Source organism: Oryza sativa, chromosome 3, assembly GCF_034140825.1.
Source record: "Oryza sativa Japonica Group chromosome 3, ASM3414082v1".
In the NCBI taxonomy this organism is placed as follows: Eukaryota; Viridiplantae; Streptophyta; class Magnoliopsida; order Poales; family Poaceae; genus Oryza; species Oryza sativa.
In genome coordinates this window covers 3,674,891-3,695,967 of record NC_089037.1, presented here as the reverse complement: position 1 = coordinate 3,695,967, position 21,077 = coordinate 3,674,891, and the positions used below count along the sequence as shown (strand labels likewise).

General features: G+C 44.1%; 5 protein-coding genes across 9 annotated transcripts; 2 read left to right on the top strand and 3 right to left on the bottom strand.

Annotated features, from left to right (window-relative positions):
• LOC4331753 (uncharacterized) lies at window positions 1–2,174 on the top strand. Of its 3 annotated transcripts, none has more exons than XM_015772497.3 (6): window positions 1–150; window positions 253–506; window positions 609–695; window positions 916–1,065; window positions 1,168–1,362; window positions 1,776–2,174. In XM_015772497.3, the coding sequence occupies exons 1-6, from the start codon at window positions 105–107 to the stop codon at window positions 1,884–1,886; spliced, it is 843 nt and encodes a 280-aa protein (XP_015627983.1). In that variant the 5' UTR covers window positions 1–104; the 3' UTR covers window positions 1,887–2,174. The 3 variants fall into 3 exon arrangements, with proteins under 3 accessions (XP_015627983.1, XP_015627985.1, XP_066164514.1); XM_015772499.3 differs by having other exon boundaries at window positions 19–150; window positions 243–506; XM_066308417.1 differs by having other exon boundaries at window positions 71–150; window positions 243–506; window positions 1,168–1,505.
• LOC4331752 (uncharacterized) lies at window positions 2,067–4,180 on the bottom strand. Its single transcript, XM_015772500.3, has 5 exons — window positions 3,776–4,180; window positions 3,021–3,120; window positions 2,808–2,928; window positions 2,569–2,664; window positions 2,067–2,463 (listed from the first exon to the last, which is right to left on the bottom strand). The coding sequence occupies exons 1-5, from the start codon at window positions 4,131–4,133 to the stop codon at window positions 2,341–2,343; spliced, it is 798 nt and encodes a 265-aa protein (XP_015627986.1). The 5' UTR covers window positions 4,134–4,180; the 3' UTR covers window positions 2,067–2,340.
• Window positions 4,181–5,373: 1,193 nt separating this feature from the next.
• Window positions 5,374–7,008, top strand: LOC4331751 (late embryogenesis abundant protein, group 3). Its single transcript, XM_015772750.3, has 2 exons — window positions 5,374–5,731; window positions 5,869–7,008. The coding sequence occupies exons 1-2, from the start codon at window positions 5,464–5,466 to the stop codon at window positions 6,801–6,803; spliced, it is 1,203 nt and encodes a 400-aa protein (XP_015628236.1). The 5' UTR covers window positions 5,374–5,463; the 3' UTR covers window positions 6,804–7,008.
• Window positions 6,835–11,183, bottom strand: LOC4331750 (uncharacterized). Its single transcript, XM_015772749.3, has 13 exons — window positions 11,001–11,183; window positions 10,339–10,578; window positions 10,117–10,186; window positions 9,820–10,016; window positions 9,646–9,721; window positions 9,253–9,336; window positions 8,804–8,883; window positions 8,582–8,708; window positions 8,344–8,403; window positions 8,206–8,256; window positions 7,959–8,117; window positions 7,702–7,834; window positions 6,835–7,585 (listed from the first exon to the last, which is right to left on the bottom strand). The coding sequence occupies exons 2-13, from the start codon at window positions 10,500–10,502 to the stop codon at window positions 7,413–7,415; spliced, it is 1,374 nt and encodes a 457-aa protein (XP_015628235.1). The 5' UTR covers window positions 10,503–10,578; window positions 11,001–11,183; the 3' UTR covers window positions 6,835–7,412.
• A 4,378-nt stretch (window positions 11,184–15,561) lies between these two features.
• LOC4331748 (F-box/kelch-repeat protein At1g55270) lies at window positions 15,562–20,648 on the bottom strand. Of its 3 annotated transcripts, XM_015777790.3 has the most exons (3): window positions 20,341–20,648; window positions 17,535–17,669; window positions 15,562–17,387 (listed from the first exon to the last, which is right to left on the bottom strand). In XM_015777790.3, exons 1-3 carry the CDS (start codon window positions 20,404–20,406, stop codon window positions 16,137–16,139), a joined length of 1,452 nt encoding a protein of 483 aa, XP_015633276.1. In that variant the 5' UTR covers window positions 20,407–20,648; the 3' UTR covers window positions 15,562–16,136. The 3 variants fall into 3 exon arrangements, with proteins under 3 accessions (XP_015633276.1, XP_015633278.1, XP_066164513.1); XM_015777792.3 differs by lacking the exon at window positions 17,535–17,669; XM_066308416.1 differs by lacking the exon at window positions 17,535–17,669 and having other exon boundaries at window positions 15,562–17,489; window positions 20,341–20,485.
• Between the last annotated feature and the right edge of the window lie 429 nt (window positions 20,649–21,077).

The window sequence follows — 21,077 nt, the reverse complement described above, 5'->3', positions numbered from 1 at the left end:
CACCTCGTTGGAGTTTACTTATTGGCCCAGCAACCAACAAGTGTAGCTCACAACTTCCATCTCTGAAGAAAAAGAAGAGAAAGGATACCATTACAGGGAAGAAGATGGCATTGCTAAGTGTCAGCTCATCTCATCATGCCATCCATCCAGGTGCCTAACTCTCCTCCGTTTCAAGGAAACAATATTCTAACAGCATGCTACTTACACTTGAATACACGAGAGCAATGTAACAGTGCAAGTAGTGTGTTGCAGGTAGTAGCAGGAGCATGCAGTGCATCTGCACCAGGGTGACACCATCCAGATCAGTGGGAGAAATATCAAGATCAAGATCAAGAAATGATCTTCCTCTGGGTGTTTCACCGTCGTCGAGGATGCTCACGACATGTACTCTCAAGACTCCTTCCTATGGCAACAAGTCGAAGTCGAAGGAGAAGATCAATCCGAGAGACATGTTCACCTTCTCCTACAGATTCAACACTGACATCCCCATGACCGAGACTCCAGGGGTAGGTTTCTTGCCTGATGCATGTAGCATGTAAGATTTGGGAGATGATCAGTTAACACTCTTTGAGATGATCTGACTCTTCCCTGGGAATTTCCTGATGCAGGCATCCATCGATGAGTACCTTCAGAACAGGCCCAGGATTGTTGGAGCCGTGTTCCCTGATAAGCGCAAGAGAACCAAGCTCAGTGATGTGAGTTCAGTTGCACATCACCATTTCTTCCCCAATTTCCTTTTCTCAACTTCACTTTGTGCAAACTGCAAAGCATGCAAAATGTTGAAGCTTTGCTCTCTTTTTTTTGTCTCGTCGTCAGCAACAATTTCTCTCCGGCGATCATGGCTTCATTTCTGCAAGGATGATCAGCTTTTTCTATTTCTGCGAGGCTAAAAGAGAGTTCTTTTTTTTTCTGCAGGAAGAATGGAGCGTGCAGCTTCTGCCGATCCAGTTCCTGTTCCTGTCGGCGTCGCCGGTGATCGTGATGCGGTTCGTAAGCAAATCCGGCGGCAAGGAGTACCCGCCGCACGTCCCCGTCAAGGCAACCAGCCTCCTGCTCATGGAAGTGGTAACAATTCGCCGCCCATTTTATTTTTCTCTTCCTGCATTTTCTGTCAGAGAAAGTTCAGAACTCTGAAAGCTCTGAAACGCTGCTATGGCGGGGGAGCAGACGGACTACAAGCTGGACGGGCTGGACAGCAACGCGATGCCGTCGCACCTCGCCCTGACCGTCCGCGGGTCGCTGTACCCGCGGCCGGAGGGGAGGAAGAGCCTGAGGGGCCACGTCGAGATGAGCGTCGGCTTCAACCTGCCGCCGGTGCTCGCGCTGGTGCCGGAGGGCGTCATCAGAGGCGTCGGCGAGACGGTGAGCATTTTTCAGCACCTTCGCTGCTTTTGTGCAAGCAGAAAGAGATGGTATCATGGAAACTGGAAAGATCCTCTACACGACTCTGTCCTCTGATTTTGAGTGACTGGTATATGGGTCCCACATTTCCAAAAGGCCCGCATGTAAGTGACCCATGTCAAAAGACTCATCCTAGCTGATGGGTAGCTGAATTTTTTTTATTGGAGAACTGTTTTTATCCCTAGCTGATGGGTATCTGAATTTTTTATTGGAAAGCTATTTTGATCCCTCGAGTGGATGTTTCTTTGGTTGTTCAAAAACTATCCAAAGAGTAATGAAAAGCTTTAAATAATTTAACAACAGTCAACATATATATACTGCTTTGCAAAATCTTAACATTCTGTCTTTGATTGTTTATGATGATCATGGTGCAGGTGCTGAGGCAGCTAGCACTGCAGATGAAGCAGGATTTCGACAATGGCCTGGCAGCCGATTTCAAGAGGTACAGGAGGGAGAAGCTAACTGAAAAGAAGACTACACCCTGAAAGTTTTTTCAAGCATTTCATTTCAAAAATAGAAGATCTTTTCCAAGCATTCACTGCCAGTAGTAATAGAGATGGCAGTCACTACACCAAATTGTTTGGAGCTCATCTGATCATCAGCAATTCAGCATGATGGCAACATAATTGTATTGTTCATCAAGCCTCAAGAAAAGATGGAGAGAATAACTTAACAGATCTCATTTATTCATTGTAAACTGAAGCATTTAGAATGTACATAATGGCAAGAATAATCAATTTACTGAGATTGTTAATATCTCGAGCTATTGGACATGTTTTCTGTCAGATTTGACTTCCTTTCCTCTTAGGCTATTGTGGATGTATGTACCACGTGCTATTGTGGATCTACATACCACGTAGTATACAGGGCCTAGGGCCTTTGCTTCAACAGCTAGACGAATATACAATTAGAAGTTCTATACTATGTATCAGAAAGACTCTAGTCTTCCAATGATCTCTTTCTTGCCCTTAAGTCGCGCTCAAGGCTTTGAGGCAATGGAGGGGTCCTACCACGACGGAAAAGGACGGCAAGAGCTTTCATTTTATGGCAGATGTTGAAAACCTGCAGACAAGAACGAGTGTAACCCGGTACATAAGTACTACTACTATGATCAATTGCCAACCACAAATTGGTACTATGAAGGCCCATGTCCACCAAATTTCTTACCGATGATGCCTCTATCTCTGCAATCCCCTCACAACCTTGGCCGCCACCCTGTAGAATGTCACAGTATTTTGCAGCATCGTCCTCGTCTTCAAATACCTGAGACAAAGGATGATATGATTCAAGAGAATGTCAAGCAAGTAGCTATGTAAACAACTGAAAACCCAGAGGAAAAGCAGGACACCTAGTCGGTTCTCAAAGAAATCATCCACAAAATTTAACCCCTCTCTTTAACTACTCACCAGTATTCCCTCTCTGATATCTTCAACAAGCATGTTAAACTTGGAACCAGAGTATTTTGATTTAGTCCCAACTCCTGAACCCCCTCCCTTTAAGAGCATTCCAAGTTCCCTTTCAACTTCACTGAAGAAAATAGAGATAACATGACTTGTTCAGAATGTTCAGTAACAGCAAAATTACACGTGTAAGCGCAACAGCAGCAAAATAACTCTAACCTGCGACTCCTACGGGTTTTCATTGTCCATAGATGGTTATCTCTTCTAGCCAGTACATAGACTGGTTTGGAGTCTTCTCTCCATGGGTTTGTCTCCAACACTGAACCAGAAGAAAAACACCAGTTAGTAAAATTTCAGACTGCCATGCTTGTAAAACAGTTTAGCAAAGCATACAAAGAAAACAGCATTTCTAAAAGCATAAATCTTTTGAACACCATTTCTAACCGATCTTTGATTGAAAAATCAAAGTGTTAAAATATAAAGCTTAACTAGGGAGTGGGGATCAGTGTTTCTGATACTACTGAATGCAGGATGGTATGTTTTACTACAGCATACATGTCAATTCAGCACTTTGTTACAATGACATGTCAACATTCAAATCTCGATACATTGAGCAGAGCCAAAAACTGTGGAAACAGCTAGAGATTGTTACTGTTAATTGTCACGTACACGCATGCTCTTAAGTCTTAACTAGGCAAACCTCGAATCACACGTATATCACGAAATACGGTATGTACGCGTGCACGTACAAGCCTCACGTCGTTGGTGCTGATGCCAAATCAAACAGATAAAGATGAAATCTTCGGACACTTCAAGAGTATGGAGAACGCAGTTTATCGAGCGATCTCGGTAAACCCCCTAGTAAAAACTAAAACCCCTAAATCGATCGAAGATTTTTTTTCTTTTACTCCTTAATAATCGATCAAGAACGGATACGATCCACGAAAAGAGGGTGAGGATCCGACAACTCTTACCATCGTAGGCGAGGGAGTCGAGCGATTCCATGAGGTGGCGCCGCATGCCGTACGCGCGGGAGGAGACGCGGCGCAGGAACTCGCCGGAGGTGCCAGGGATGCCGCCGTCCATCCCCATCGCCCTCTCCACCTCCTCCTCCTCCTCACCACCACCATCACCCCCCTCCCGCGATGGCGGGGGCGGGGGCCGGGACGAGGCCGCGGCGACCACCGCCCTGCGGTGCGAGACGGCGAGGCGGGGCAGCGGCGGGGGCAGGGAGAGGAGGGACGAGGTCAGGTTCCCCGCCAGCGCGGTCGTCGCCGCCGGCACCGGCGCCTGATGCGGCGGCGGTGAGAGGGATGGCAAGCAAGCTGCCATTTCTACGTTCTTCCCTGGAAGCGTGGAGCAGTGGAGATGAGAAAATCGAGAGAGAGAGAGAGAGGAAAAAAAAAGTTGGGAGTAAAATCGGGAGAAGAGAAGAGTGGAACGTGGACACGGCAACTCGTGGCAGATCTTTCTACCGCGGTGGGTAATAGGAGTAGCTGAGTTCGGCACGCTTCGCAGTCAGGTTCGGTCGGTCGGCCTCGCGCCGTGTCACGTTTTGGACCAGCTTTTTTTGTTGGAGGAGAAATGGGCTAGTTAGAATTTGGCCCAACTTATCAGGGGGCACGGCCCATCATAAAATGTACAACTTCGGCCCCACAATGGAATCTGGGCTGATACGGACTGAACGAACCGGGCCGTCCTACTTCCCCCTAGCCCAGCGGAATAAGTTCACTTGAACTACTTCCATATCAATACCGAAAATCTTAACCCCAATTATTTCGATAGTTAGGAACTAGGAAGTCAAGATATCAACTACTCTCTTTTTCATATTATAAGTCATTTTGAATATTTTTCCTAATCAAACTTATGTTAAATTTACTCAAATTTATAGAAAATTTAGCAATATTTTTGACACAAAACAAACATATTATAAAAAAGATTAAATATTAAATGTTAGTTTGAACGAAACTAATTTTGTGTTGTAGATATTACTAAATTTTTTCATAAACTTAATCATACTTGAAGAAGTTGAACTTAAGAAAATTCAAAGCGATTTATAATATAAAACAAATAAAATATTAAAATAATTAAGATTAAGATATCTAATATTACGATTTACGATCGAGTGATACGAATCACTTTTCTAGCCTGGTGCCGTGATGTGCTGACGATGCTCCATGACGACAAACATGCTTCAACATGCTCCATTTCTTTACTACTACCATACCATCTCCCTGCGTGCGTTGGCAACCAAAGGAGATACCAAACCAAAACCATCACACCATCGGACACCGGCCGACCCAAAATCGGACCACACGTGCTGCCTCCTCCGCGACACGCAACGTCAAAGGGGTCGAGCCGAAACGCCTAGAACCCTCTTCATCATCCAAATTCCAAGTTGCCCAACCCAAAAAAGCTTCTACTCGCGCTGCGTACGTGCCAGCCCGCGGCGGACGACGTGCCACCCGAGACGGACACCCGTCGCGCGGCCACCCGCCTCGCCATCGCCAACCTCTCCACGCGTCCTCACCCATCTCCCCCATAAAACCCCATAAACCCCAGCGTGATCACCGCACTGTTGGGTTCGCGACTTCTCGTATTCTCTAGCACGCGAAAGCGATTATCTGTTCTTGTTTGGAGGAGTTCACGTACGTCACGAGCAATGGCGATCGTGTCGCGGTCGAGGAGGCTGGCGGTGACGCTGCTGCTGCTGCTGTTTGCTGTGGTGGCGGCGGCCGCCGTGGCGACGAAGGCGGAGGCTGGCACGGAGGACGCGGCGAGCAAGGAGGACGAGTCGTGGACGGGCTGGGCCAAGGAGAAGATCACCGAGGGGCTCGGGCTGAAGCACCACGTCGCCGACGTCGACGAGGAGGAGGACGCCGCGCGCAAGGCCGGCCACGCCGCCAAGTCCGCCCAGCACACCGCCTCCGGTACGTCGAAACTCGCCGCGCGCCGCCGCGCGCGCTCGCCGGCGGCATCTTGCCATGCCTGATGCCATCGTGTGTTGGAGCTAATTAACATGTGGGTGTGTGTGTGTGTGTGTGTGTGTGTGCGCGCGACTGTGCAGAGGCAGGGAGGCAGACGAGCAAGAAGGCCGGGGACGCGAAGGAGGCGGCGGAGGCGACGGCGTCGGGCGCGTCGAGCAAGGCTGAGCAGGCAAAGGAGAAGACGAAGGAGGCGGCGAAGGGCGCCGCCGGCGAGGCGACCAGGAGAGCGGAGCAGGCCAAGCACAAGACCAAGGAGGCCGCCGAGGCGGCCGGCGAGAGGGGCGCCGAGGTGCACGAGCAGTCGAAGCAGGGCAAGGCCAAGGTCGAAGAGACGGCCAAGGAGAAGGCCGGCGAGGGGTACGACGCCGCCAAGGACAAGGCCGGCAAGGCGCAGGAGACTCTCCGGCAATCCACCGACGCCGCCAAGGACAAGGCCGGCAAGGCGCAGGAGACTCTCCGGCAATCCACCGACGCCGCCAGGGACAAGGCCGGCAAGGCGCAGGAGACGCTCCGGCAATCCACCGACGCCGCCGCGGAGAAGGCCGGGGCGGCGAAGGACAGCGCGTGGGAGAGGACCAGCTCGGCGAAGGACGCCGCGGCGGAGAAGGCCGGGTCGGCGAAGGACGCGGCGTGGGAGAAGACAAGCTCGGCGAAGGACGCCGCGGCGGAGAAGGCCGGGGCGGCGAAGGACGCGGCGCGGGAGAAGGCGGAGGCGGCCGGCGAGAAGGCGAGGCAGTCCAAGGAGGCGGCGAAGGGGAAGGCCGGCGCGGCGAAGGACGCGGCGTGGGAGAAGGCGGAGGCGGCGAAGGACGCCGCGTGGGAGACGGCGGAGGCGGCGAGGGAGAAGGCGAACGAGGGGTACGAGAAGGTGAAGGAGAAGGCGAAGGAGAAGGTGGAGGAGGTGAAGGAGCGCGTCACCGGCGCCGACGACGCCGCCGATCACGGCAAGGAGAAGAAGCATCACCACCGCCACGTCGACGGCAAGCAAAAGCCCCGCACGGTCGACGAGCTCTGAGCTAGCCGCCGGCGTACGGACACCGATTAGCCCATGTCAACATAGCACTTTTCAGTGATGTTTTTCAGTGTGTTTGCTGTAGCTCTCCACACGATGCCGTTTTCTGTATGCTGTTGCATTTTGTACAATAATGTGATCTTTCTGTAGAGAACTTGTTTGTATTCTGTAGAGAACTTGTTTGAAACAAGTTACTGTGTTTTTCCCACTGAAACTTCACTCAAAACTGAATCTTTTGCTGTTTTCCACGGAAACCTCACTCGAAACTGAATCTTTGATACAACACTGGTACAGATTGCTACAAGCATTGGACCTTTTCAAATCTAATTGAAAAGAAGCAGTAACAGAGCTGATTAGATCATTTCTAACTGCCTACAAGCATCGAAGGTTTAAGATTCGGGCCAGAATTCTGAATCTTACTAGACACTATCACGCTGCAGCTTACCTCTTCAGACTGCAGCTTACCTCTTCAGACCGAACTGAAGAGGGTTCTGCAATGCAATTTCATCTTATGTATGTTCTTCTTCTTCTTCCCGTGATACATACAGTGATACATACAGTCGATTTTTCTGGTGTCCTGTAGTTTAAGAGAAGCACACTCGGAGGCGTGCTTCAGACGAGGAGTGGAGCTTCCAGTGCAGCGGCGGCAGCTCTCGGGTTGGTGTCCTGGAGCTTCAGGGTTGAGGTGACCAGCAGCGCGAAGACTGCAAAGCACGAGGGGATCAGACCTGTCCCAAACCTGCTCACCGTGTACAGCCCCCTCGTCTCGCCGCAGCTAATCGAATCTGCAATAAGAGAGAAACATAATTTCAATGAGTGATCATCAATTGTATCCACAAACCAAAGCATCCTGAATTTAGGTGGTTAATGCGCTGAAATATGCCATTTTTACAGCGGATACCTTCGTATGATTCTAGAACAAACAAGGCGATTCCACACGACATCTTGTCCAGGAAGCTGAGCGAGCCGTAGACGAAGGCGCAGCCGTTCAAGTCGTCTCCTACCAGCGCGCTCTCTAGCCCAATTGTGGTCACCTGATCAGGAAATCAGCACACATGAGCATAAGCAGAACTCGAAGATCATTCGTCCCATCACGCAAAAATGACAATTGCAGTTCTTGTTCTCTAAATGAGAAGTGCAGTTCTTGTTGTTCTTTACCATGACGAGGGCGTTTGCAGCTCCGATGACCATAGCGAGAGGGTACATAAGGTTGTGCATCTGACTCGGGAGGACGAAGACGGCGGCTCCAGCGATCACCCAGAGTATTGCTCCGATGGTGAGGAGCGACTTCAGGCGGCGGCTGTTCCACTTTATCTCCTGCATTTTACTTGCAAAATACGTGAGAAAAAACTTAACTTGTTATATTCTAGTTCTAGTATAAGTGGGTTAACTGACAGGAGTAGACCTGGAGAACAACAGAGACGAGGAAGCTGCAGCAAAATATGATGGCTGGTATCTGCATATATGCAGGTCAAAAATTAGAGAATTAGATGATTGGTATCTTCTAAGGACAGAGGTTAACCAAAAAGGTTTGAAAACTCACAATCGCTTTGGAGTACTCATTCATCTTCAAGTCTCTAGTGACGTAGAACGCGATGAGAGACTGAAAAAAAAATTCTTTTAGACTAATGTTCAGACTTGAGAGAAAACTTAGGGAGCGAAATGCGTATTTGGCAATCAGTGTCACAGTGGAACAGATATGGTAGAGTATGCAATGTGCATTTTCATGTTGCTAGTAGTAATTAAGAATATTTTCTATTCTGAGTGGGGACGATGTCAACCTGAGAGACATTTGTGATCAATCTTGCAAGCATATACAACAGAGCGACTTGGTAGTACAAGGCCTTCTTGAACCAGTAGCCCCAGGAAATCCTAGCCGATTTCTTGCAGTCAGATCCCGACTGCAAACTGCAAAACCAAATTCACTCCCTTTCAGAAAACACCCTTCACGGCCCAAAAAAAAGTCTAATGCATTATTCTACGCTGAAAAAAGAAAAACATACGTCGGCTCCTTTGTTCCAGCATAGAACACCACTAGGAAGCAGCATCCCACAAAAATTGAAACGTACGCTATCCAACGGTACTGCAGATAAATATACGAACAACTTAGTAACAAGTATACTATTGTACATGGAGGTAAGTCTCTGGTCTGTAAAATCATACTACCTCCATTTTTTAATAGATGACGCCGTTGACTTTTTCTCACATGTTTGACCATTCGTCTTATTCAAAAATTTTATGCAAATGTATAAGATATAAATTACACTTAAAGTACTATGAGTGATAAAAGAACTCATAACAAAATAAATTATAATTACGTAAATTTTTTGAATAAGACGAATGGTCAAACATGTGAGAAAAAGTCAACGGCGTCATCTATTAAAAAATGGAGGGAGTATCTTTTACTGACCAAGAAACCCAAATCTAACAACTGACGAGGTTAGGCAGTCACCTGAAGAACAATGTCTGAGCATGCCTTCGCGCTCACTAAAGCAAATACAACCAAAGCTATCGCATATAAACCAAGATTTGCCACCTGCATTTTCCATTTGTAGTGACTGGTGAGCATCTTCCTCATGAGAACAATGATTGCAGTGGTACAAGACACAGGAGACTAAACAAGTAGGAATTATTTTTGAAGCACATATCAGGCCACCTTCAATCAGATAAAAGATGGCAGTAAAAGAATACTACCATCTTTGGTATAGAAACAATGCACTTTGTCATGTGCAAAAGGTTATTATAATAACAAGAGTTCAGTGGAAGAAATTTCCCGGAGATACCTTAAGTAAAAAAAGAGTATTCTAGTAATAATATGTTTCCATGCTAAAACTGTAGTACTTACCATAGTGAACGCATTTCTGCAGCTTGCTAAGGCTACCCGGCTTGTGGAATTCAGTGTCATGCAGTTCACCATTGACCTGAGAGGAAGAAAACCATGTCACTATGCCAAGCCAGAGCCCAAACATATTGCAAATTAGATAGAAGCTTCTGTCAAAGTTCAAGTGATCAAATTTACATGTGTGAAACTTGTGTGGCCGCCCAGCCGATGTTGAAGACGGCAGCGAAGAAGCTGTAACCAATGGTTCTCACAAGGTAGGAATCGGTCCCCAGGACGGTGCAGAGAAGACATCCACCGAAGACAGAGGAGAAGGAGATGCCGACTAGGATTGATCCTCCGATGTGCCACAGCTTGAAGTGCCCAAATCGGTCGATCTGATCAGATACCACATACATTGCTCACAGATCAGTTACTGTATTTTGCTAATCAGCGCGCATTCAGCAATAGCAAACGGTTTCTCAATTTATTTAGTACCATCTCGCCTGCAAGAATCGTCATTAGGCCATCTGCAACCTGGCCAGAAAGCATCACAATAGCTGCATCCCTGCAAGAAATTGAACACAAGCCATGATTAATAAACTGAGCTGCTGCAGCAACATTACTTTGCTTCAGACAAATCGAAATTCCACACAGACCACTAGTGTGATTGTGAGCTGTTGTCTACGTGGGTTTAATTAATTAATTAGCAATGATTACCTTGGAGCAAGCCCGATTTCTTGCAAGAAGAGGAGCAGGTAAGTGAACCAGCAGGCAGACGTGATGTCATTCAGCATGTGGCCGACACCGTAGGACAGGATCGGCCACCGTCCCAGAGGCATCTGTCCCTCCGCCAACACCTCGTCGCCCTTCGCGTCAGCCATGGCGATCGATCGATCGATCGATCGCAGAGGCAGGCAGTACACCAGTTTCCCAATGTGTAATCTTCAGCTACGATCTCTGAATATGCAGAGGTGATTGCACACATTAGCAACAGACAGGGAATAATTCCACGCCTCATGAGATGCATGACAAAAAGGAAAAAGCGACTTTTATTTGATGGCGATCATGCGTAAGCTTGCGTTCACGCCAGCCGGCGCCGCCGCGCGCGCGCGGGATCACCGCACGCGAGCGACGCGTGCCGCCCCGCGCCGCGCGTGCAGCCGCGTCCCCTCCGCTCAACTCGCCGCCGTCCTGCGCCCGCGCTAGCCGCGCTAGGGCTACACGTTGCCGCGCCGCGGCCGCCGTCGTAAAATCCCCCCAAGAAAAACGGCAATGCATATGAACCCGCGGCACGGCGACGCCGGCGGCAACAGCAGCAAAAGGAATGCGAGAATCGGGAGGGAATTTCAGAATCTCATTCGCGAATTTCGCACGCGTACCGAGATGAGAGCGCGCGCGCTTGCTGTTCGTCGAGGAGGGGAGGAGAGAGCGCGGGACGAGGCGAGGCGGATCCGGCGGCGAGGTATATATAGGGGACGAGACCGCGAGCGAGACGGTGGTGATGGTGGTGGTGGAGGTAGGCTAGGGCATGATAGAGGCGGCGCTACAGGACAAGGAAAGACGAAGAAGGAAAACGCCAAGTCCGCAAAATTGAAAAGTGGAATTGGGTGATTTTTGCGTCCTTTTCGTTAGTTTCCTATTCTTTTACGGCAAACAAATCGCGCTTTCAGACTTCAGACCGCATACTAAAGATGATTTAATAATTAATGCACCAAAATATATTTTTAACTACTTTTTTATTTTCCGAATTATCATACAACAAAGTTTCCTTTTATAAATACTAGCAAAAATGCCCGTGCGTTGCAACGGGTAAAAAAAATAATCCAATGACAATAGACATTTTTCAAGCGTACCCATATCAATGATAATGTTTCTATGGATCGTTGTAGCTAACACAATTAGAAAATTAGAGCATCTTTATGTAATGACCCAAACTCGATGATGGCAATCTTTTTACCAATGCTTGCTTTAACTAAAATAATTGGATTATTCATATAACAATATACATATAATAAAAAAATATTCTTTCAATATTATTCTTGCAACCAATAATAGGTTAATCAAATCCTACACTCAGGATCAAGTCTACACAAAATAGTCACCGTGCACTCTTCTCTAAATAACAATTAAAAATATGTTTATTTTTAATACTATTTTCATATAATATGTTATTAAAAAAAGTCTGATAATGATAATTGCATACAAAAAGTGCAGGGATTAGATGAGGAAACAAATGATGTGTAGGAGATGGAAAAATATCGATGGATCTTATCCGACCCAAGCGTCCATCAATTTTATCTCGCTTTGAGTCGGACGGTTTCTCGGAGCGGTTCTTTTTATAAACGGCGGTTTTTTTTCTCGCATTGAGTTGGATGGTTTCCTCTATTTTTTTTTTCGAAATGATGGTTTTTTTCTCGCATTAAGTCGGACGGTTTTCTCGAACCTTATTTTGAAACATCGGTTTTTTTCGCGTGTTGAGTCCGTTTGTTTTTTTTGGATCTGTTATTTTATAAACAGTGTTTCATCGGTTAGTTTTTTCAGAGCGGCTTTTTTTTATAAACAGTTTTTTTTTCTTGTGTGGTTTTTTGAAACCATTTTTTTAGAAATGGTGTATTTCTTTCTGATAGTTTTTAATAGCATTTTTTTTGTTTTTTTCAGACGAAGGAAACCGTATTTTTCCCGCGCATTTTTTTGGAAATTATTTTTTTCTTGCGCATTTTTTTCCTTTTTAACGGATGATGGAAACTTCTCTTTCTAAAAAGTTAGATTAGATTGATAGATTAGATTAGAGTTAAAGAGATATATACGGATAACAAGGGGCGACTTTAAGTTTGGTCGGGTCGTTTTTTCCTCCTTTTCTTTTTACGGAGTTTGAGTTAGATGTTTTTTTTTCTTTTTTTTTATTACGGACGAGAAAACCTCTTTTTCACGAGTCGGACTTTTTTTTTTCTCTACGGGAGTCGGTCCTTTTTTTTCTTTTTTTACGACAGAAGGTTTTTTAGAGATAGATATTTATTTTTAATTAGGTATTTATTCACGCGTGTTTCCCTTCGGATAGAAACTTTTTTTTTCGCACTATTCTTTCCTTTTGTAGGAAGATGGAAACTCTTTTGTCGCTCGGAATTTTTTTTATTTGGAATCGGACAGAAACTATTTTTGTGGGTAATTTTTTTATAATTAAAAACGGAAATTTCTTTACCGGTTTTTTTTGGATCGGACAAACTGGTTTTTTTCGCCCGGTTTTTTTTCACCCGGTTTTTTTGACGGACGATGGAAGCACCTCTTATTTTTTTTTTTAAGTAGTAGTAGATTTAAGGTTTGTTTAGTTGAAAACTTGTCAAAGACCAGTGCCAAAAAACAAACCCATGACATATGGCAATATGGGACAATGAGTTAGCCAAGCGTGATTTATCATAGTTATAGCAACTTACTAAACATCTACTCCTACCTAATGGCATGTTTAACATGTGGCATGATAAACTGTAACAATGAACCGTACATGCCCGAAAAGTTGTTGTTAAGCTTAACATCAACATTTCTCTCTCATTTCCCCTATCTATGCTATTTCAACATTTCCCCTCCCTCTTCTATTTCAACATTTCCCCTCTCTCTTATATTTCAGCAAATTTACCTGATTAACGACACTAAAAGTTAACTATTAATTGACGTTGTACATGTGAAGTGGCCCATAACCTAGTACCTGCAGTGATCTTAGTAGCACCTCGTGTCGTGAGTTCAAATCCTTGGGGAGCGAATTTCCCCCTAGTCGGCATGTGTTTCCCACACTGGCCAAGTTTTTTTTAAAAAAAATTGATGTTGTATATGACTTGTGGCTATGGTTAGATTTTCAACTGGAGTGAAGTTGTAACAAGGTTGCCGTACTAAGAAGATGCGATTGGATCACCATTCTTGAACCCACAAACACAAGATGTGTATCATGTTCTAAAATATGGATATCCCCTTATATTATGATATTTTTCTCGACAATAAATACTAGCATGTTGGGTAAGCACAATCCTCGCATGGAGAAATGCTATTCCTTTGCTGGGTTCTCTAACCATAATAAAGGACGCCATGAACGTGGCCTTAAGATTGTGGATGAATTAGTTCGAATAATTTATCAAAAAATGCATACATTTAATTTGTTGTCAAACTTTGGTAAATACATAAGAAATCCTATCAAAATTTTAACAATATTGTTAACTTGCCAAAAATAATATGGCCACTTGTGTCACCACCTTGTCATGAGCTCTCCCTGCACATCATCTAATCAAAAGTTGCATGCTATTGCTCATTTCATATCAGCTTTTCGCCTCTGGTTCTTTGTTTCAGGCAACAGAGAAGCTGAAGCTGTGTCTCGCTGTTTCTGAGTCAAAAGAAATAATGTGAATTCAAGAGCAAATCATTTTGTCAAAAGGTCAAATTTGTCTCTCAAAAGTCATGGAGGGCTTGGTCATCCGAGAAAGCAGGAAATAAGCAGCCTGCCTTGAATTCCAAACGTACTAAATATAGATTAATTATCATAAGGCCCCTTGTCATAATCTTCTCGGAAAATCGTGATTTGTCAGGTCTTGGTAAAGCTAATCAGACCGGCGAAAGGGAGTGCTATGCATTATTTCCTTCTTCGCCAGTAGAGTAGCTTTCGTGTGATGTAATATTATCTGAACTTAATAATACTACTACTTATAAGTCAAATCGTTGGTAAAAACAACGGTAATGACGTATTGTATACTCTGATCAATCTTAAATAGAGACCACTGTCCTTAGGGTAGTATTTTTAGTAATAATTTTTTTCAGTTAAGCTAATTTTATAATTCATGGTTATTTATCCCGTAAACTTTGTAATAATTGGGTAAAGCTTCTCTGAAGTAAAGTCCAAAATAAATTGTATTATTAAAAAGAGTTAGTTACTAGCTAAACTAGGTAGCTAATGTCATTTCATTACTGCGAAAACAGTCTACCTAAATACCTAATGCAGAATCAATTATCAGGCATGTGATTTTGCAGCAATCACGCAGAGGATTTTATCAGGAATCACAAATATCGCCAGCCGAAATCAATGTTCATCCAGCAGAGAAAAAAAAATATGCCAAGTTGTCAAACACATGGAACAAGTTGGGTAGCGACAAGCATCCAAGTTTTCTTCCTTCTCAGATGGATCCAATTAAGGGCCTCTCTAACCAGATAGGGTCAGTGTTCTAACCTGCTGACACTCATTAGCCGCCCATAGTATGTTCTTGAGAGTTTGACAATGAAGGGCATCATACTGGGTTAGCAGCCACTGACTTGTGCAGTTCTTTCCCTGGCTTTGACTTGCATGCGAGCAGAGAGGATCAGCGTGACAATGAAAATGAAAATATCATCATTGACGTCATCTCCTGAAAATGATCTTCAAACGGCCAATCGATTTCTCCATAATTTGCCATGTGCTGGATGTGATGATATTATCTGTACTATCTTTCCTGGGCTGATGTTTATCAGCAATTCTCTGTAGCTTTCATGCATTTGTTAGCCACTAGTGCATTTGATAGTACCTATAACGGCTTCTGCATCAGTGCATCACAATGCTCAAATAAAGAAAAATGATGAGATTCGCCCACAGCAACAGAGTTCAAAGGACATACTTCCTCATTTATTTTTAATATTTAGCGCAGTTGACTTTTAAATATATATTTAATAATTTATCTTATTAAATTTTGTGCAAATATATATATATATATATATATATATATATAATAAGTCATGTTTAAAATAACTTTAACAACAAAATAAGTCACAATAAAATAAATGATAACTACATAACTTTACTCAAATGTATATCGAAAAGTTAATGGTGTTAAATATTAAAGAAAGCAAAGGGAGTATTTGATACATGCCTATGAAATCTTCTTCAGACATAACATCCTTAAATCCACCAACCAGATTCCAAAACTGTTCTGGTGCATAACAAACAGGCAAGGATTTTATAAAGCATAAACAGTTGAACAAAACATTTATTCATTTGTTACTCTAGTCGGCTGATACGATCATACAACACAGTTTGACATGCCTAATAAGCCGAAAGAAAGATAGACATGATGATTAGGATGAAGGTGGACCACCTTCCTATCCGAAAATGTAGAACATGACAGCCGCCAATGCAACCATTACTGCCGTATCATCAGCAGTATCAGCTCAACCCCAAACCAGGAAGCATCAGCACACTGAAATCATGAATACCACTGGACAAACCACCGATGCTATGGAATATTTCTTACTCTCACACCCCAAAAAATTTCACCTTGGTTTATAGACAACCGAAGCTCCCACTTCCTCTCCTGCATGGCTGCATCCAGCAGCCAGCATGAGATTTTTCCGGTACCGGAGAGATTGAGTAGGAACGAGATCGCTAGATGTTCATTCAGGCAACAGACCATCTCTTTGCTGGAGTTCTGGCACCCATTTCAGCTTCCGATTGATCGGCCCTTTCAAAATTTGAGAATGTTCCCAGTTTCCAACTTCACATGGAGCCATGCTCAAACTTGGAGCACTTGGCAATGGATAATGTGAGTCTTGAAATTACGACCCGCAATGGTGAACCACAAGTTTGCTATGAAAGACCTGTGCTGGCCCTTCCGAGCAAAAACATCCCACATGTGAGCATTGTTAATCTCGATAACTGTTGGTGTGTTTGAGACATCGACAAGAGTGATGCTCATATTGTTGCGGATAATGCAGATCTTTCCATTTAGGGAGACCAGAGCTGCAGCTTCAAAAGCTCGTGAATTGCCCAGATGGCGCCTGCTGTCCATGAATCTGGTCCACGATCGTGTGTCCCTATCATAGACTCTAAGCTTGCATCCGTCCCGGCATTCTGCTGAATAAAGACGTCCATTAAAGCAAATGCTTGGATTCCGCCAGCCCGTAACCATTTCATCAGCAGTGACTGACCATACGTTGGATGTTGGCATATAGACCTCACTCACAACCTGACGATGAGAATCAAGCCCTTTCAGGAACCATTTGCCATCATATACAACTCCAATAAAAGGTACCATTCCCGTGCTCATTTCACTGATGTAAGACCATCTATTCCTGTTTGGGTCGTAAAATTCAGCAGATCTTAGAGTTCTTTGTATCCCTTCACACTCCCCACCAGCAACATAGAGGCGGTTGTTTATGACACAGGAACCAAAGCAGTGACGCTTTTGTAGCATATCTGGGGCTCGGAGCCACTTGTTTATCCGAGCATTGTAAAATACAACACGCCTCATAGACCCTCGGACTGGGTCTTTGCCACCAAACAGGTACAGATAGCAGCCACTAAGAACAGCACAGCCAAAGCCCACGGCCTCTGAATACTCTGCTGGAACTGGAGGGAGTGACTTCCACACCTGGTGAACTGGGTCAAAGGCATGCCAAGAAATCTTCCGATCACGGTCCCTTTTGAAGACAAAAACCCATTCTTCTGCCATGCCAAGTTTCTTACGCAAGGAATAATAATAGTTCCCAGATAACAGTCGGTTCCACCGTTTACAGACTAACCGAAGATTTGTGTGCTCAAGTCGAGGGACCCGCATGAGGCAGGTAATAGCTAGGTCGTCAGGAAGGCCAGGTAGAAGTGGTGCCTGAGTTCGGCACCTCTCTTTGTGTGAGCTCCTTGACTTGCGCTTGTTTGGTTTAATGTCAGGTTGCATGCACAGCTTTGCACCAGGGACAAACTTCCTAGCACTCACAACAGTTTTAAGACCTCCATCTACCCTGCAGTAACAAGACACAGACTCTACCTGCAAATGCATTGGTAAATGAAGTTAGGATATGCTTATACTAACCTGAATGTGGAACAGCATAAGTGAAACAAAACCACAGTAACAAGACACAGACTCTACCTGCAAATGCATTGGTAAATGAAGTTAGGATATGCTTATACTAACCTGAATGTGGAACAGCATAAGTGAAACAAAACCACAAGAAGTAACTCTCCTAAAGACACAAACGTATCTTTCTGTCCAGGCACTAGCAAAATAGTGTGACGATTGCATTGCATGATGTTTATCTTTCTTATATATCTAGCAAAATACCCATGCGTTAGCAACAGATTCCACAAAAGTATACCGTAAGTTTCTAAACTCGAAAATTATATGTATATTAATCAGGGGGGAATATATATAACTTGCAACCGAGCATCAATCCACAAATAGCCAAACCATGTGCATAAGTGATCTATTTGTTCACTCGCATAAGATCCCACCAACTCTGGAGGTGATGGTGGGATAGCAGGCTCATCATCGTCACTATTCACTATGATCGCTCTACTGTATAGGAACGGAATTGGAGAATGTCTTTTGCTAACTTATGGATACAAGGACTAGATGTTAAAGGTACAGGCTTTGGTTTATCCTTTCTCCATTAAACTCCTTGTATAAGCCATTTTTAAGTGTGACATGAGCACTTGCAGCTACCTAGGGGTGTAAGTGGCAACCAGCGAAACCCACTTATTTTGACCTATAAGTGGGTTCGCGGCTGACCCACTTACACCCCTACAGCTACCACCTTGGTAGGTTTGGCCTGTCATATACTAGTATCAATTGATAAAATATAGAAAAATCATGCATTGATATTGCTAAGCTGCTCTGCTAACATATTTAAATGCATCAAATGGATCCACATATATTACTTTATCATGCAGAGGAGAGAGAAAGTTCTCTAAATTTTTAGTGCCCAAATGAAATTCCCATGTAAAATTATTCTTGTAAAAAGGCTTTGTTTCTAACCGAGGAAGAGCACCTAGATGACATCTATAAGATTGATAAAAGTGACAATGAAAAGCCCAACAAATGAGTTCACAAGAAAGGATGGTTTAGGATAGCAATTATCTCCATCTTTAACTTAAACCAAAACTAAAGAAAGTAACCTTAAGTTCCTAAAACCCTACAGATCTAGATCCACAAACAAATCACCAATATTTTTTTAAAAAAAAAACAACTTTTAGTAGGAATGAATCAGGTTTGCAATATCGTGCGGCAGTGCGGCTACTGCTCGGTTACAACGGTTACCTCGCACAATAATCCTCTTGGTTTTTAAAACCTCTCGGTTTTTGCGGTAACCATGACATTACCACAGTAACTGTGATAACACCAGGTAGGGGTAATCCCTCCCCAAATGGTAAGGTAAATCCTCCTAGATCCAGTGGAAAATCATACCATTCATTAAAAAAAAAACAACTTCAGACCAATAGTGGAATAACCCCTGACTCTAACCCCAAACACATGACACCCTCAACCACTGTTTTTATTAAAGCACACGATCGAAGTCATGTGACTCACCAGAGATCGAAGCACACGAGTTACACTGGCGAATGGATTCACACACTCTCTTTGTGCTGAACCCATCTCACAAAGAAAATCGCCGAGAAACTCTCTCTATAAAAAAGCCTCAATAAAAGCAGGAGAATAATGATTTTATATCAAACCGGTAAACCCCATCCAGCGCGCACATGGTTTGGTCTTGTAGAGGTTTTCTTTTGGGGGAGAGAAGGGGGCAAGTCTTGATTTGTTTGGCATTTCATTTAATGATTTGTGAAACGCTTGGGCTTTTTAATGTACTGAAATTTTTCTTAGACTAATGGTCAAAGGACCCTGCTTTTATTGAAGCAGAATAATGTACTGAATTTTACTTCTTATTGCATATGCCAGCCTTCTTTGGCGATAATTAGTTCAACAAAGAGACAGAGAATTTTAGTAGCACTTTTAATGTATGTTTGCTATGTGCTTCTCTGTCAATTTGTAAGAGACAAAGAGAGACAAATCTGATGTACAGTCTAAAGGTTCCTAAAATTGATATTGCATCCATCAAACGTTACAAACATCAGCACGGCTGGCATACCAAATGTATAACAGTGTAAGAGACCCAGGATATCCTACCTAGTCTGGCCATTATATTTACATGACCATTTCCTGGTTCAACTATTATGGATGCTAATCTCATACTAGCATCATTATATTAGAGTTACTAGCTATGCTAGAGTAGTGTTCGTCATGCTCAGCAGTTCATATGTACATGATTGGCTTGGTCGTTATAACTAGTAAGCAAACCTTACAAATTCACATACATTGCACAGAATGTCTAGCAATGTTTGTAAATAACTCTTTATTTCTCTTGATACAAAAATGCGCTCCTTGCGTATTCCCAAAAAGAATGTCTAGCAATGGATCAGACGCTTGTGTAGCTCATGTGTGACACATGGAGCTAGGAATAGGATGATTTGCTAGTGCTACTTCCTCCTTAATTCATCCCTAAAAAATGACTATGATGAGAAAAAAAATATTATATGCTAGCTTTTAAATGGGGACAAAAGAAGGGACGAACAAATTTGGTGATCCCATACTGATACAAATTGTCCATCTAGCAGTATTTTGACCAGCAAAAACTCACGAAGTGGCATCAGCACAGCAAAGATTACTTCACCAAAAATAACTACCACGCATTCACAGATAATTGGAACCTATACTCCAATACCAAGCCCTAAGAACGCAGATCGAGCCCTCGTCCATATCAAAAACCCACAAATACGCCAGGGCATGAACAGGAAAACCCTTAGATTCAGCACTTGGCAGCCAAAGGTTGACGCCTTTGGGCCAAGAACACTACCCCGGAGCTAAATTCACGCGACCTGCGGCCTCAAAACAAGAAGCGACGCTCCTCTAGGGCCAGAGAGAAGATTAGGGGGACGGAACTCACCAGTGGCACCCGGACGCGGATTCCGGCCGCGGGCCGCGGCGGCGCGCCTCCGGCAGCCGCATCCATTGCCGGATCGATCCGGGCAGGCAAGAACCCCCGCGATTCGGCCCCCCAGGAGCCAAGAACCCGCCTCTCCCTCCTCTCCTCTCCTCCTCGCTACTACAGGAGGAGGTCGCCTTGGTTTCAAACCAGCAGCAGCAGCAGTGGGATGGGGGAGGCCGCAGATGCAGGAGATGCTCTCCTCTCCTGGGAGCTTGGGTTGGTTTGGCTTCGAATCTTGCGGCGTGTTCAGGACTTCAGGTCAGTACGGCTCGAGCTCGAGACGTCAAGGTTCTCAAGACTCGTGTGGACTCTCGGGCACATGAGACACACGCACAGTCCACGGCGTGTTCAGACCCGTGTACTGCACTACAGCAAGGGCTACCACCCTGAATGACTGGCTTCTTCTGTTGAAGCTTGGAAAATTGTTTTGCCCTGATATAAGTGATTTTAATATTTTATTGGTGCTGTTTGACCACTCGTCTTATTTAAAAATTTTATGTAAATATAAAAAAACTCGTCTTATTTAAAAATTTTATGTAAATATAAAAAATGAAAAGTTGTGTTTAAAGTACTTTAAATAATAAATTAAGTCATAAATAAAATAAATAATAATTTTAAGTTTTTTAAATAAGACAAATAGTTAAACAATACAGGTAAAATGTCAAAATCTCTTATATTAAGGGACGAAGGGATTA